This window comes from Equus przewalskii, chromosome 32 (assembly GCF_037783145.1).
Source record: "Equus przewalskii isolate Varuska chromosome 32, EquPr2, whole genome shotgun sequence".
Taxonomy (NCBI): domain Eukaryota; kingdom Metazoa; phylum Chordata; class Mammalia; order Perissodactyla; family Equidae; genus Equus; species Equus przewalskii.
In genome coordinates this window covers 15,485,736-15,501,786 of record NC_091862.1, presented here as the reverse complement: position 1 = coordinate 15,501,786, position 16,051 = coordinate 15,485,736, and the positions used below count along the sequence as shown (strand labels likewise).

The window sequence follows — 16,051 nt, the reverse complement described above, 5'->3', positions numbered from 1 at the left end:
CATTTGCTCCAACAGTTTGGGGTGCTGGTGATGGAAACTGGTTTCTTATTTCCAAAAGACAACACAGCTTATCCTAAAGTTGATGTGCCTGGACCTTGCTCTGGCTGTTCCTGACCCATAGGATGTGTGGCCTGTTTATCTCCAGGCTGGAGGCACGCAGCCCCTGACTTCCTTGCATATGGCGCCATAGGAGCACTGTTTTGTTAGAGAGATAAAGGACCCCTAAGTACTTCCAGAGAAGCCAGGAAGAAAAAGTTAAAGACGTGGAAACCAGTGGTAAGGCAGCTAATAATGGGGGCACGTCATGGAGCAAAAAAAAAGGAGGAACTTCGCCATGATAGCCAAGGTGTAATACAGAGCTTTGAAAATGAAACATAGGTTTTCTCTTTCATCAAATTTTTCTCTTCTCTTTATTATTTGCTTTTTTTCTACTTTATTTTGCTATTTGTTTTTTATCTTCCTGAGATGTTTATCAGCTCATTAATGTTTAGTCTTCCTTCTTTTCTAATACATGTATTTATGGCTGTGAATTTTCCTCTAAGTATTGTTTGAGCTACATCCCAAAAGTTTGGTTATATAGTAGGTTGGTTGTCATTTAGTTTAAAATATTTTCTAATTTTCTCTGGGGTTTTTTTCTTTGATGCACAGATTATTTAGAAGTACATCTCTGAATTTCCAAGTATTTGGAGATTTCGTAATTATCTTTGTTGAAGTAATTTGAGGTTTATAGGGTGATGTTCTCCTCCTCCAGAGAGGATATTTATTTTCTTTTTCTAGATTCCAGAGGGCATTTTAACCTCATAGCTCTGGCCCATCTTAATCCAAATTTAAGCCTTAAGGTATTTTGAGACTCTCTGTTGATATGAAGTGAAGTGACACACTAGATGGGGGAGAGAGTTTCCCCCGTTTTCCTTACTAGTGAGACGAAGCCTTTTAGGGACCCAGTCCCCAGTAGGAGTGACTTATTGGGGGTCCCATCAGAGGCAGGAACCAGGTTCTCACTCCTGTGCTCCATCTCTGAGAGGCTGGCAAAATGCCCTAAACCCCTCAGCCACCCCTTCCAGATTAGCAAACGCTCCCACAGAACGAAGGGTCCCAAAGACTTTGTGCACCTTCGAGTTCCTAGCCTCTCCTGGATGTTGGTCCAGTAGTTTTCGGTATCTTATAAGCTCTTTGAACTTTTAAGGAGGCTTTTTTTTTTCTTGTTCCCCTCTTAAATTGTATTCAGTGAGACAGTCTGAACTACCTGGTCTCCGTTTTCCAAGGCAGAAGAAGACATTGTAAGCAGTGATTTAATGGGGAGTTAGAAAAATACACACATAGATATGCGGAAAACTCTACGCCATAGATGACCAAAAGGTGACAGAGGAAGAAGATGGTGTTCGTTTAAATCTTAGGGGTACACTACTGGAGAGTTACCTTAGTTTTCCATGGCAGCAATCTCTAAATCTTTCTGCGTGTGCATTCCACTTTGCAGACCACAGATCTATGGATCAAGTATTTCTTCAGTCCACCAGGTATATATCTGAAGCAAACACTTGATCTTTGATAAAGCCTCTCTTACACCACTTAAAATTCCTCTGTTTGGGCTCAATTTGGTTGAGAAGGAAGGGAGATATCTTCTTGTGTTTCCAATACAGTTTTCCAGCTATCAACGGACTGTAGTGACATCTTGGATTACTCCAGAAGCACTGCCTGGAGTGCCCACCTACTATTATTGCTACTCCACTGCCCCTGGGCCTAGGAAGACCCTCTTCTGTTCACTGACTTTCTCATGTTGGAGGATAGATGAGAATGGCTCTCATAGTTGATGGGTACCAATGCATAAAATAGGAATGATAAGCAAAGTGGACTTGGGTTTCAAAGCGGGGAAGTAAATTCAATCACAAAGAAAAGGACATGTTTCATTGTCAGAATGTGTCAGTGGAATAGTCCAACTTTTTCAAAGAAATCTCTGATAGAAAGGAAGGGTCAATGGCATTGTGGATTTTCATGCATTCAACTGTGCAGAGCTCCACAAAGTCAAGGGGAAGAGAATAATATTGAGTAGTCAATAACTAAGTGTGAGTGACCCTAAAGAAGCTTAATGCATATTACCTTCTCAGAAGAAGGACCTGAATGAGGTTTTCCTAATAAGACTACCAGTGTGTTTCAGAAACAAGATGTGGTAGTGATGGAAGATTCAATGTGAGCTCCATGGCATTTGTGGAGTATTCGCATTCCACCTCCACAATTTTTGTTATATCCACATCACCTGTATTAATCATTTCTTTCTTTAACTCAATCGCCTTTTTAACGTAAATGAATTTATTTTAAGGGGAATTTTATATGATTTCAATAGAATTTGCCACAAAGGTAGACAATAAAACAAACACTGAATAATGAAAACAAAACAGTATTCCTAGGCAAAATAGATTGGAGAAGAGAGTGATAATTAAGTGCAATGAGCGGGAGAATAGAAGCTCCGATTGGCTGCTGCTAACAGCATGATAATCTCCGGGAGTCAGGGAGTGGTGGGAGAAGAAGCTGGGCAGTGGGCAAGAGCCAGGTCACACAGGGCTTTGCATATCATGTTAAGATGATTGGACCTACCCTCTGGGTCCTGGGGAGCCACTGGAGAGGTTCAAGCAGGAGAGTGAAATTGATAGGAAAGAGACTAAAAAGGAACAGAGGCTTGAGGCCAGCAGGGGGTCTCCAGAATGAGGCTTGATCAACTGCATCAAGTGCAGCAGTAAGATAAAGACTGAAGGACTGTTCATTGCACTTGGCTTTGGGACATCTGTGGCTCAGGCGTCTATGGTAGTAGATCATGGTGATGGGGAGAGGACTCTGAGAATAAGCTGAATTTCATTTGGCTGAAGGATGAAGGAGAAGTGGAAACAAAGATGGTGAAATACTTGGATGAAATATTTGGATGAAAAGAAGAGAGTTGGGGAAGTAAATAAAGTTGGCTTGTGTGTTTACTTTGTTGGTTTATTTTGCCTAAGGAGGTCCACATGCTTTTACAGATAAGATATAGGAAAGGTTTAGGAGAGACTGGACTGGACTGACTCAGGGTCTATTCAGACCCCTCATTCTGTTTCAATAGAATGCCAACTCTGCCTTACAGTGGAGCTGAGAGACCTCTCTAACTTACTAACACAGTAAATGCCCACTTCGTGAATTTATCAGAGATTTCAACTACAAAATAGCTTTTTATTTTTTTCTTTGAGACATTGAGTTATTGGTGTCCGAGACAGATGAATGATATCAACCGTCCATCTTTGTACGTTGCCTATGCTTGTCACTGTGCTAACTTTACTACTCAGAAAGTAACATTTCTGGAATTGGCAAAAACCGCCTTCCTGTATTTGTTTTCCAGAGCTGCCATAACCAGTTACTGCAAACTGGGTGGCTTAATCCAACAGAAACTTTTTCTCTCACAATTCTGGAAGCCAGGTGTCTGAATTCCTTCTGGAGGATCTGAGGGAGAACCATTCCGTGCCTTTCTTCTGGCTTCTGGCTGCTGCTGGCCATCCTTGGCTTGCAGCTGCATAATTCCAACCTCTGCCTCCATCTTGATGTGATCTTCCCTTCTGTGTGTCTCTCCTTTTCTGTCCCTTATAAAAATACCCATCATGGCATTTAGGGCCCACCTCATCAGGGATGATCTCCTCATAAGATCCTTACCTTAATTACATCTGCAAAGGCCCTTATTCCAAATAAGTCACATTCTGAGGCTCTGAGTGGACAAATCTTTTGAGATGGGGACACTATTCAACCCACTACACTTACTAAATTAAGAATTAATTTCACCATTTGTAGAAGGTCAACATAAAACAATAATTTGGACTACATTTCCATGTGTTTTTTTAAAAAAAGTTGAGATATAATTCGCATGCCATAAAATTCACCTTTTTAAAGTGTACAATTCAGCGGTTTTTAGACAAGGTTGTGCAACCATCACCACTCCCTAATTCTAGAACATTTCCATCATGCCCTTCCACACCCCCAAAAACTCCCATGCTCATCAGCAGTCACTGCCCATCCCCTGCTTCCCCAACCTTTGGCAGCCACTAATCTACTTTCTATCTCTATGGATTTGCCTATTCCGGATATTTCATATAAATGGAATCATACAATATGTGGCCTTTTGCCTCTGATTCCTTTCACTTTGTATAATTTTTTCAAGGTTCATCCATATTGTATCATGTGTCAGTGTTTTATTCTCTTTCTACATATATGTACACATATCTATCTACATATATACATGTACATATATATGTAGAGAGAGAGAGATCTATTATATACAGACATGTATAGAGACATCCATTTTAAGGAATTGGCTCACATAATCATGGAGGCAGGCAAGTCCAAAATCTGCATGATGGGCTGGCAGGCTGGAGACTGAGGAAGAGCCAGTGTTGCAGTTCAAGGCCAAAGGCTGTCAGCTGCCATAATTTCCTCTTGCTCAGGGGAAGTCAGTCTGTTGTTGTATTCAGACCTTCAACTGATTGCATGAAGCTCACCCACATTATGGAAGGGAAATCGGCCTTACTGAGAGTTCGCTAATTTAAACGTTAATCTCACCTCCAGAACATCCTCATGGACATATCCACAATAATGATTGAGCAAATATCTGGGCACTGTGACTCAGCCAACTTGGCACATAAAATTAACTGTCGCAGTTCTTTTTACTGGTTGAATAATATTCCATGGTGTGGGTATATCACATTTTGTTTATCCATTTAGCATTTGATGGATATTTGGATTGTTTCCACTTTTTGGCTGTTATGAATAAGACTGTTATGAACATTTGTGGGCAAGTTTTTGTATGCATTTCTGTCTGTTGCAAAACCCTTGTTGAAGACCTTGACTCCTAGGATGTCCAAATCTGCCTCTTTAAGACCCATGCAGTAAATTTCCGCCTTAATTCTAGACCAGAAAAAAGTAGACCTTTCCAGATGAATTATTAAATTTTAATTTGGCAGGCAAACGTAAGTATTATAGAAATCCCTTTTTGAAAGAAAAATGTTCTTTCATAGATTCCCCTCCCCGTGTTGAGTCAAAATAATTTGTTGTAATATTACTTTCATATGTACAACCCTAACACTACAGAGAAATTTCTTAATCTTATTATGTTTTTACCATTATAAAATCCAAACCAATTTAGAAATCAAAATAAAGTGTAAAAATAGAATTAAAAAAATTAGCAATATTAATTCAATATGCTAGATTATGTTACCAAAATCACCATTAATAAGAATATGTGGTACCAATTCCTCATAACACAGGCTCTGTTGAGTTTGGCACACCTATAGTTTGTGTTATAAAGGCAGAGCAATTATTATACCATGTGATTCATTTTACTACTGTAGATACATTGTTTGTACATACACCATGACATAGGTTGGCCTTTGCTTGGCACGAACATGTTATTTGTGTATTAACTCTACCTTTGCTCTTTCCTCATTAACCTAGGATAATTAAAGTAGTACTACTAATTGGCGTAAGCATAGCTTTATGCACAAATGCAAATGCAGACACTGAAATCATGTGGCAGAACTCCAGGGCATCCAGAAAATGCTTTGTGTAACTGACATAACACCATTGCTTCATAGCCTGCCTCAGTTATGATTAGTTTCAGCTGAATACATCAAAACACCCCCCATAATAACAGTGGCTTAGATGGGAGAGATGTCTATTCCTTTCTCACTAAAAAGAATCTTGGAAGTAGACGTTCTACACTTAGTAGGATAGCTCCATGGTCATTGGAAATCCTGGCTTGTTCCATCTTTCTGCTTCACCATCCTAGCAACAGCTTTCATCTTCAATGCCACCTCTCAGTGCAAGCTGGCTGCTGGCCTTATTCCAGTCATCAGGCAGGAAAAAGCTGGAGGGACACATTTTATACCACTTTCTAGGAATGTTACAACACTTCTTATGTCTCCGTTGGCCAGAACTTAGTCCCTGGGCCTCACTCATGAAATCAGTGTGAGAAGTGAGTCTTTATTCTGGGCAGTCAGAAAGAAAGAAAGAATGGATATTTGGTGGAGAGCTATCCGCTTTTAGTCTGTACCAAGTGGCCCATTCTTAGTAGGGAGCTGTGGCCCAAACTCAGTAGTCAGACAATCAAAAACTAGTGGAAAGCCATTATTACCTTCATTGTAGTCTCTCAAGGAGACACCAAGGGGATCACCTTCTTCAGCCACCAGCAAAGATCTCAGCCTCGTTCTAACTCTCTTGATAATCTTCCACACAAGATAGCTGCTCCCCATGCTCCTTCTTGCCTCCAGAACTTTCTCCAGACCAGCCAGTGCAGCCTTTCTTTATATTTTTTTCCTAACCTACCATCTTGGACTCAGCTCTGATTATGTAGATTCATTGATCTTGAATTGTTCTGAGCTCTCCCCATTTTGAATGTATGCCCCAAGCAGAACCTGCAAGAAGGAACATTCTCGGGTGTGGAGTGGTAGGGGAGTGGAGGTGTGCGCAGACTGCAAAGTTGAACATCCTCCTTTGATTTCTGCTACTGTTTCCTCCTAGTTAAATCTCTATGGTTCTCTTTAGACGGGGCACAGCCTCTATTTGGGCACCTGGGAAACACTCCTACTTTGCTGCCCCACCTCCTTTAGAGAGCCTGTGTGCAGTGCCTGGCTCCTGCAGGATAGGATTTTCAATGCAGCCTCTTGAAAACCCTCCAGCTGGAGAGTTTAGCTCCTCTGGGAGGTTCAACACATCAAATGCTAAATTGAATCACCTTCTCTTTAAGTGTCTTTGGCCCTTGTAACATGAGAGAGAATTGTTCACCGGATTTTGCAATTCTTTCCCTCAAGGAGGCAGACACTAGATATGATGTTGACCGGAAACGAAGCACAGTTGGAATCTTCTCTGTCCTCGCTGGGGTCTGGGTGGCACCTCAGTCTTCTTTATGACCGGCTCTGTCCCACTGGAAGAATGTTAAGGACACGGTTTCTCACTGAACTCTGGGCTGGATCTGAGAAGCTCCCTTAGGAAAATTAAGAAACCGACTTAGCCCTGTCTTGCTCCCTGGAATCTTGTTTGTTGGGTTTGACTTAGGAGGCTGAGGCCTTCATCCCCGCTGCTGGCTCCCACTTCTGACCTGGTGGCTTGGCTCAGAACTTCATTACTTGCTCTTGCTCCCTGACAACAAGAATTCAGGCAGCCCTCAGGATTGTGATAAAGTCTCATATTTTTCGGAAATTCTTGGCTATAAATTCTTCTCATTAGGACTTGATTTATGTGTTCCTAGCTTTCCAAGCTGTGTTCTGTCGCCTTTGGTAGATGGCCCACTGTGCATGTTTTTCCAATCTGAGCAGAAAGGCTGAATGTATCTCCTCTCTGTTAACTCAAGGTTTTGAATTCAACATTCCAATCCCAGCAACATCCCGCTTTGCCACAGATTTTCTCTGCCGTAGTGGGAGAGTTGGCACGTGAAGGGAATCTCTTTGTTTTAAAGGGAGATAACTTGGTTTCAAAATTGATATTGATTTCATCCATCTAATGTCCTCAATTTGTAAACTATTTGACAACCTACCTATTTAGAGCAGTTGTTTATGTAATTTATAAATAAATACACATATATATTCAAACATTTTTACTGAGAAGATGCATTATGCATGTATTGATCATGCATGGGAAAGTTCCCTTTACCGACTTTTTATTTTGAAAAATTTCATCTATAGAACAGTTGCAAGAAGAGTATACAGACACTCTTTTCCTGTTCATGTAGATTGTTAACGTTATACTGCTTGTTATATTTTGCCTAATGAGAGAGAGAGAAGAGAGTAAGCTGTAGACATCATGACACCTCACTCCTAAATGTTTACCAAGTATCTCTTAAGAACAAGTGAATTCTTCCTTGTGACCACAATATGGTCATCACACTCAGGAGCCAACATAGAGACAATACTCTAATATGCTAGGATCTAATTTTTGATTTTGATTTTGATGTGATAACTGGGAATCCATGAATGATCTCCATGGTCAGCCCTGTAGACCGGCACTTCGTGGGTGTCTTTTCTTTGTCTCAAGTGCTGCTCTGCTGGTGCCATTTCATCGACTAAGAAGCTGACCCAGGGTCCCTTCTCCAGCTGTTGTTGATACTTTGTTTCCTGCATATTTCCCAAGCTACAAGGGTTGTTCTTAACCCTTCTTGATTGTAGGTCTCAGAGCAGCTGTCAGTTTCCCAAGAGATTTCCTCTCTTTTGCATGGAACCAGTTCAAAAGTTTTGAACTTGTCCAAGCATGTCTGCCATTGACCTCCTCTCCCTGGGAAGAAATTTAATTTCTTAAGAAGTTGTATGTGTTATAGTAGGTAAAATCAACTTTCCAGTTTAGGTATTTGACTCAAGTACTTGATTCCAACTTCCTCAATTCAGTGAAGTCACACAAGGTGGTATAAATCTGATTTTCCACCTAGACATCTATATCCCAAGCAGTCACTTTTCCCCCATCTCATATCATAATTCTGATCTTAGAATAGTTTCTACCATTCCTCTGACTTTCCAGTGGTATTGGAGGAAACTTCAGAGTTTAAATCAGGTCAACTTGTGCTCCTTGCGCCATAATTCTGATACTCGGTCACAGTGAAGATGCTCTCTAAGCTGGAGCCTCGGTAAAGATTTTAGCCTTTGACAGTAGCTTCCAAATGTAATCTAGATAAATCACAACAGTCTCAAAATCCTTCATCAATAAATAATCAACAGTCTAGCAACTAAATGATGATTATTAGCTTTATTATCATTACTCAAAAAAAGAAAAAAAAAGAGAAAAGAGAAATACAAAGGTGGCTTTCATTCATCAGGAGTGGGAATATTTTTAAGCATCTTTCCCCATTTCTCTTTCTCTCTTACTTCCTTGCTGTGTGACACTGCTATCACCTCATTCCAAGATTCTTCAAAAAGCAGCTCCTGCAGCCTAGTTAACATAGACTGCTTCTTCTCACTTGTCTCTCAGCTCTTTATCATGGAGACCAGTTTGGTCTCTCAGGCTCTCTTCCTTTCTGACACTCTCTCCTTAACCGAGACTCTGCCCTAGGAACAGCAGGATGCGGGCAGATGCAGCAAGAAAGCATCCTCCCTTCTTAGAAAAGAAGAGATGGGAAAAAAGAGAAGACAGCAAACAAATTTTACTCAAATTCATTCTTTGGTATCTTTTATCACTTTTCTTTGTTAACTTTTAAATGATTTTCAACAAAATTGAAACATAAAATTATGCTTTTTCTTTGAGAATATGCCTGTAGGTCTTGTCAGAACTGTTAGGAAGCTCAGAACGAAATTCAGAGCTCTCCTGGTCTTTGTTCTTTGTCTGTTCCTTCCATTTGTACTTCTTCGTTTATTTCAGTAATTTATTTTGATGCATTTTAAAGGTTTCTTTGTAAGTGCACTTTCCAATAATAGCTTTATCAAGATATAATTTACATACTGTGAAACTCACCCTCTTAACGTGTACAACACAATGGTTTTTAGTATATTTGCAGAGTTGTGTAAAAATCACCACTGTCTAATTTCAGAACATTTTCATCATGAAAAGGAAACCCCATACCTGTTAGCAGTTACTCCCCATTTCCCACTTTCACCAGCCCCTGGCCTTTTCTGGATCTTTCACACAAATGGAATCATACAATAAGTGTTTTTTTGAGACTCACTTCTTCCCCTGAGCATAATGTTTTCAAGGTTCATCCATGTTGTAGCATGTATCTGTACTTCACTCCTTTTTCTTGCCGAATAATATTCTTTTGTATGGCTATACCCGCATTTTATTTATCTACTCATCAGTTAATGGATATTTGGGTTGTTTTCACTTTTTGGTGGTTATAATTAGTGCTGCTACGAACGTTCGTGTGCAGGTTTTGTGTGGACTTAAGTTTTCAAATCTCTTGGATTTATACACCTAGCAGTAGAATTGCTAGTTCATATGTTAACTCTATGTTTAACATTTTGAAAACTGGCAAGCTGCTTTTCATAGCTCCTGCACCATTTTACATTCCCATCAGCAGTACATGAGCATTCCGATTGCTCCACGTCCTCACCAACACTTGTTGTTGTCTGTCTTTTTGATTATAGCCATCTTATGATTAAGTGGTAGCTCATTCACATTTATTTTTAATGGTCAGTTTAACAAATTTTGTGTCTAATTATGCAGAACTACCTCAAATTCTTTTTTTTAATTGTGGTAAAATATACATAACATAAAATTTACCTTTTAAACCATTTTTAAGCCTACAATTCAGTGGCATTAAGTACATTTGCAATGTTGTGCAACCATCATCGCTATCCATTTCTAGAACTTTTCATTGTCCTAAATGGAAACTTCGTGCCATTAAATACTAACTCCCCATTCCCTCAGCTCCTGGCAACTTCTATGCTATATTGTATCTCCGTGAATTAACCTATTCCAGGTATCTCATATGAGGGGGATTATACAACATTTCTCTTTTTGTGTCTGGTTTATTTCACTTATGATCTCTTCAAGGCTCATCCATGTTGTAGTATATATCAGAATTTTGTTCCTTTTTACTCAAATTCCTTTTGTAAGCAGATCCGCATAATTTGAAATATTAACCTACTAAAGAAAATGGTCCTCATAATCCAAGATGCTCTGTTTTGGCTTTAAGATCCTGGGACAGCTTCTTAGAGAGAGGTACCATTCCTTCCCTCTTGTTTTCAGTGGAGTGCTGTGGCCGCCTCCCACCTCCCATACTCATTGGTAAAGTCAGAAGAAATTTCTTTTGAAAAATTGCTAATTTTCCTCACAGCAGCGATGATGACTTGCCAAGGGGATTTTAGGTGGGGCTTCCTTGTGGCAAACCACTAGAAGAGGAGGTATTTTGCTCTTCCTAATCTTTCTGTACCAAGGACGACTCATTGGTAGGAGCAAAAAGTGCAAGTTGCTTTCACCCGTGGAGCTCATTAGAGCCTGCGTGTGAGTGCCTGCAGACTTTATTTTAATACTTAACCCCGGAATCATGCTATCTACCATTTTATCTCATGTATTTTCCAAATAGTGGTTCTCCAGTATGCTGTTTATAAACTCTAGCTGTCTTAAGACTTGATTGTCCAGCATATATGCTTAGCAAAGTCTGTATAACTGGAGTGGATTCTATTCTTCATTCATAAAAAAAGTTAAGTGAATTCCATTGACTTCTGACTTGTCTTGTTTATACAATTTTCCTAAATGAATATGAAAGAAATGACCAGTATTCTCTTGACGTCTTAGATTAAAGCTTTGGAACAGACCAAAGCTATTGAAGACTTAAATAAATCGAGAGACAAACTGGAGAAGATGAAGGAGAAAGCTGAGAAAAAGCTAATGTCTGTTAAGTCAGAACTGGATACTACAGAGCATGAGGCTAAAGAGGATAAAGAGAGGGCCAGGAACATGATCGAAGCGATAACCGGTGAAATGAAGACCCTAAAAAAGTCTCTGGAAGAAGCAGAAAAGAGAGAAAAGCAGGTGGGTAGAAATTTCATGGTGAAACCTTATTTAGGGAAGTTAGGACAATGCAAAAGCTTGATAATTATTCATACATTTCTTCATAAACAATTTACAAAGCTTTCTATTTCATATCAACATAGTTGCCTGTCCCCTAGTGTCTTTTTGGTATTAAAAGAACCATTGTAATTTATTCCACCAAGAAAAATAATTCACATTCTCATGGCCAGAATTGTAGGAAAGAAAAGATGTTCTTATCACAGAAGTGGGAAGCCTGTGAAGAGCCAGGTTCTGGTTCTGGAAAGGTTTTTATTGTGTCCCCTGTTTGCCTCTAAGTTGCATCATCCCAGATCTTCTAACGTTAACCAGGGCTTCAGCCTCTGGAGAGAAACCTTATCTCCAGCAGAGATCAGTTGCAGGAAACAATCCCAAATCTCAAACAGTGGCACCCAGACCTGATGGCCAACCAAGCCCAGATGTAAACCATCAAACAGTCCTCAGTGCTGGCTGGTTGCAAGGAGGGGTTTTATCTGCGGAGCCCATCAGAAGGTCAGACATAAGGGAGCATGTGCTGGGCAGCCTGACCTCCATTGCTTTTGGCTTTCATCAGCTTTTTTTCTGAAGCTCAAAAAGGCATAGAGGGGACTCTGATCCTAGGTTATTTTTCCTCTTTGGCCACCTCTGCTTTGGCTCATGTGTCAGGCAGAGTTGAGGAAGGCCAAACTTTAAGAGTGTCCTCAGAGGGAAACAGAGCTTTGGCCATATGTGAAAGGGCAGAAGAGTTTGAGGAAACTTTCTCATTGGGGAGACTAGGCTGAAGAGAGCATTGTGGTTTCCAACCTGGACTCAGCATAGGAAGGAGGTTGGGAAGTGAAGGAACACGTGGTGGGACGACTCGGAAGGCAATTCTTCTGGATGCGACAACTGTCTTCAGGTTGGATCACATCTTTTCTAAAATGAAAGGTACTTCTGGTGAGGGATTGCCCAGGTCCCCTAATTTATCTGCTTCTGCCTTAGCTTAGAATCACAGCAACCAGTCTATGAGAATTTGAAGGGGTACGAGGCACATTTCATCCATTATCTCCAGCCTCCTACCCTCCAAGTTTTCCTTTCGTGGTGGAGAGAGAGTAGCCTTAGAGAGTCCAATGTTATGGGTTGTGAGGTGGCAATCTGTGTGATTTGATCATCACTTTGAAGTCCTCTGCTTTCTTTCCATTTATTCTTTCTTTAGTTTAAGAGGTTCATTGCCCAGTTAAAATTCCAGTGCATAGTGCTTATCACCCATAGACACAACCACACCAACGTTTGTAAAGCATTACCTAGTTTGCAGAGCACACACACGGTCATCCTTTCATTTGATCTGAATTTCTGAATATTCCTGGGAGGTAGGTGTATGGTCGCTCCCACCCCGGAAATGAGAAAATGGAGTTTTAGTGAGGTCAGAGTCTCATTCATGGTTGCTGAACTGGGATTCTTGACTTGGTAGCCAATACCACATTAAGTGGCTTATCAGAAAAGTAGACATGAAATTGTCAAAGGTTCATTCTTGAAAGGACTCTAGAACGCTAGCCTTTGTATTTTATAAATGAGAGAATTAAGGCTAGTGAGAGTAATTTGACCACCTCATACAAAAATTCACAGTTTTTGCGTTGCATTTGGCCTAGCGGTAGTTGATACATTTTGCTCTCTCAATTAATGTGTTTCTGTTTGACTTTGCAGCTGATAGACTTCAGAGAGGTGGTTTCCCAGATGCTGGGCTTGAACCTGACCAGCCTCGCTCTTCCTGACTATGAAATCATCAAATGTCTTGAAAGACTGATCCATTCACATCAGCATCACTTTGTCACCTGTGCCTGCCTCAAAGATGTGACTACCAGGCGAGACAGGCACTTGAAAGACCACTTGAAACTTCTTCATTGAATGCTACATCTCTTGAGGGAGGTGAAGCTAAGAGATGGCACGCAGTTCTCTATTTCACAAATTCCCCTAACCTTTGAAATTGGATCTGTGTATGAATATTGTATACTTTGATGACAGAGCAGACTCCATCATTGGCAAAAAGAGATCCTAAAGGTGCCTGTCGTAGGTAAATGTACGGCACTAAAAACACTATTATTTCATTTGCTAGCACTTTAGGATCCAGAAGAATTCCTTGAGATCGTGTATCTAGAGTGGGAAATGGCAGTAGGGAATTAACTTTTATAGGGCATCTTTTATGAGTCAGAGGCTTTACTACCCAATTTAATTCTCATAATATCCACATGGATAAGCTTTAATGTTTTTATGTTACAACCTCTTTGGGGCTCAGAGAGGGTGTTATCTCTCTGAGATTGCAGTTGGTGAGTGACAGAATGTATACTACGTTGGCTCAACATCAAAGGCTGTGCTTTCTCTACTACTCCACAGCCCTCCGGTTTCCCCTGAATCTCTGTGGTTCTGGTGGAAATTGACTGCACGAAGGAAGGAAAACATCCATACAATCAAGAATTGAAGTCTGAAAGTAACTAAGATTTATGAGGGTAACCAATATGATTTCTTTAAAAAGCAATACACCAAATATTTGGATAAAACATACATGGTTCTGAGATCCTGTAAGAAACTTACCTGTTTTAAATGTTCCTACCAGAGCACATTTGGTGGTAATTTTTAATGTTTCAACAAGACTGGTCTCAGTACTTCAAAAATGAGACCTTTAACGTGAAACCTATGAGACAAAGAAATCTTACACACTTTCATTCACCAATATATCAAATGCTCTCACAGCAAGGGTCCTTTTCCAGGATCAGGGTTTTATTAAGAATTACTGTCATTTTCTGCCTTCCTTTTAAATTTGTATTTCACAGATATTTTTCAGGAAACAAGATTCTTCACCGAGAAAAACGTGTTACTCTTTTGGCTGGTTATCTGATTTCTGCCATACGAAATTTTTCTGTATAGTCCCTTAAAAAAAGCATTGGTGTCTGATTAAAGAAGAGGGGAAAAATAGGTGGTACCCAAACATTAAGAGAAAATGAACGAGTGTGTCACTTACAGCTTGGGTAACAGACCACGCAGAGGAAGAATGACCGAGGATCTCCACTGCGGGGTGGGTCAGCTTTGCCTGGCTTTCTCCTTCGTGAGCAAGGACAGTATGAAGTCGCATTTTGCAACTGAGCAAATACACCCACACAACGCTGCCTGAGGACGCAAGCTAGGTCTGCACCAGGCGGCAGAGGCAGCCTCGTGTTTTCCTAGAGGAAGGCCTGCAGTCTCTGGAGGGTCCCTCATATGCTTCACAGATGCAGTGGCTTCCGCTCTGGACCCACACTCACCCAGAGAGGAGGAAGTGACTTCACTGTTTGGGTCTCTGGAGGCTAAGTCGCTCTCCTTTGCTCAGGTCATAGAAGAGGGGTCCGATGGTGGGGGGATTATTTCTGTGCATTCTCTCTGTTTTCATTGTCCAAATACAATCTTTAATGAACTTCTTTTATTTTTCTCTGTAAATTTATTTTTGACACCATTCAAAGATGCTTTTCACAGCATTACTTTAAAAACATACACTATCATAATATTATTTTTCCATTTTTGAGTTATTACATCTCTAGATTCACATAAGAGATTAGAAATGGTCCATAGTGGTTAGTACTACACTTTCTCTTTATTATCCAAAATTACATTCCATTTATCTTAATATAAGTTTATATAATATTTCCAATATATGACAAGCATATATATAATAATCTTTAATACACACAGAAATATTAAAAATGTTTGAATATAATCCCTAGGGATTTTGATGGGGAAGACTATATGGGCTAAGAAAAATAAATTGTGTCCATGTATATGGTCCATATGCACGCTAACTAACTATTTGACATTTGGACAAATTGGCAATCCCTTAATAAGTCCATTTCCCTCTTTGCTGAAGTGCCAGTTGCTTATTGGCTTTCCCTCTGCAGCATTCATTCCAGACTTGGCAGGCCAGCTTCACATTTTTATGTTAGATTTTGTTCTGCCATAATACCCATGTATATTTTATGTTGCCCAATAAAATGTGTTAGATTGATGTGATTTTCTAAATAGAGTTTTGAAATATTTAATACTAACTCTTCTACCAAATACACTTGAGTGGTAATTGCTACTGAGGTTATCATTCTGGTCATTGCCTGAAACATTTAAATATATGCATAAAATATCTCCATTAGGAAAAATTTAAACCTGATCTGTCTACATTTCACTTTTACCTTATAGTCTATCTTACAGATGAACAGCAGTGAGTGATTCAAGGTCTAGGGTTGGTGGGCTGAAAAGCTGTTAAAAAATGTCTATATTATTGACATTGTAATGATAATTAGGACTTAGAAATGCAGTCTAATTTTCACTGGGGGAACATTTCATGGTTATATAACCTTTGACCGGGAAGGCTCCACCCTCTTTATCCAATTATTGCACATCCTACTTAGCTTCTCATCAGCAAGTGGGGTCTGTGTGCTTCTTTTTCCCCTATGCAGCCTCCATACTGTTATTCCGTTGCCTTCATATAAAAGTTTTTGAGGCTCCTGCTGACTGATACATAACTTTCTTCTGGTCCTCATTGCGCTTGCCTACTATCATAGTGTCTGCTCTTCCTACAAGA

At 40.0% G+C, this 16,051-nt stretch overlaps 1 protein-coding gene across 1 annotated transcript in view; it reads left to right on the top strand.

Moving 5' to 3' along the window:
• The window catches only part of CCDC170 (coiled-coil domain containing 170), a 90,396-nt gene extending 74,915 nt beyond the window's left edge, over nucleotides 1-15,481 (top strand). Inside the window, exons 10-11 of the mRNA XM_070603327.1 lie at nucleotides 11,221-11,457; nucleotides 13,156-15,481. Coding sequence (XP_070459428.1) covers nucleotides 11,221-11,457; nucleotides 13,156-13,356 — 438 coding nt within the window. The 3' untranslated portion in view covers nucleotides 13,357-15,481. The remainder of the gene's footprint in view (nucleotides 1-11,220; nucleotides 11,458-13,155) is intronic.
• Nucleotides 15,482-16,051: the final 570 nt, after the last annotated feature.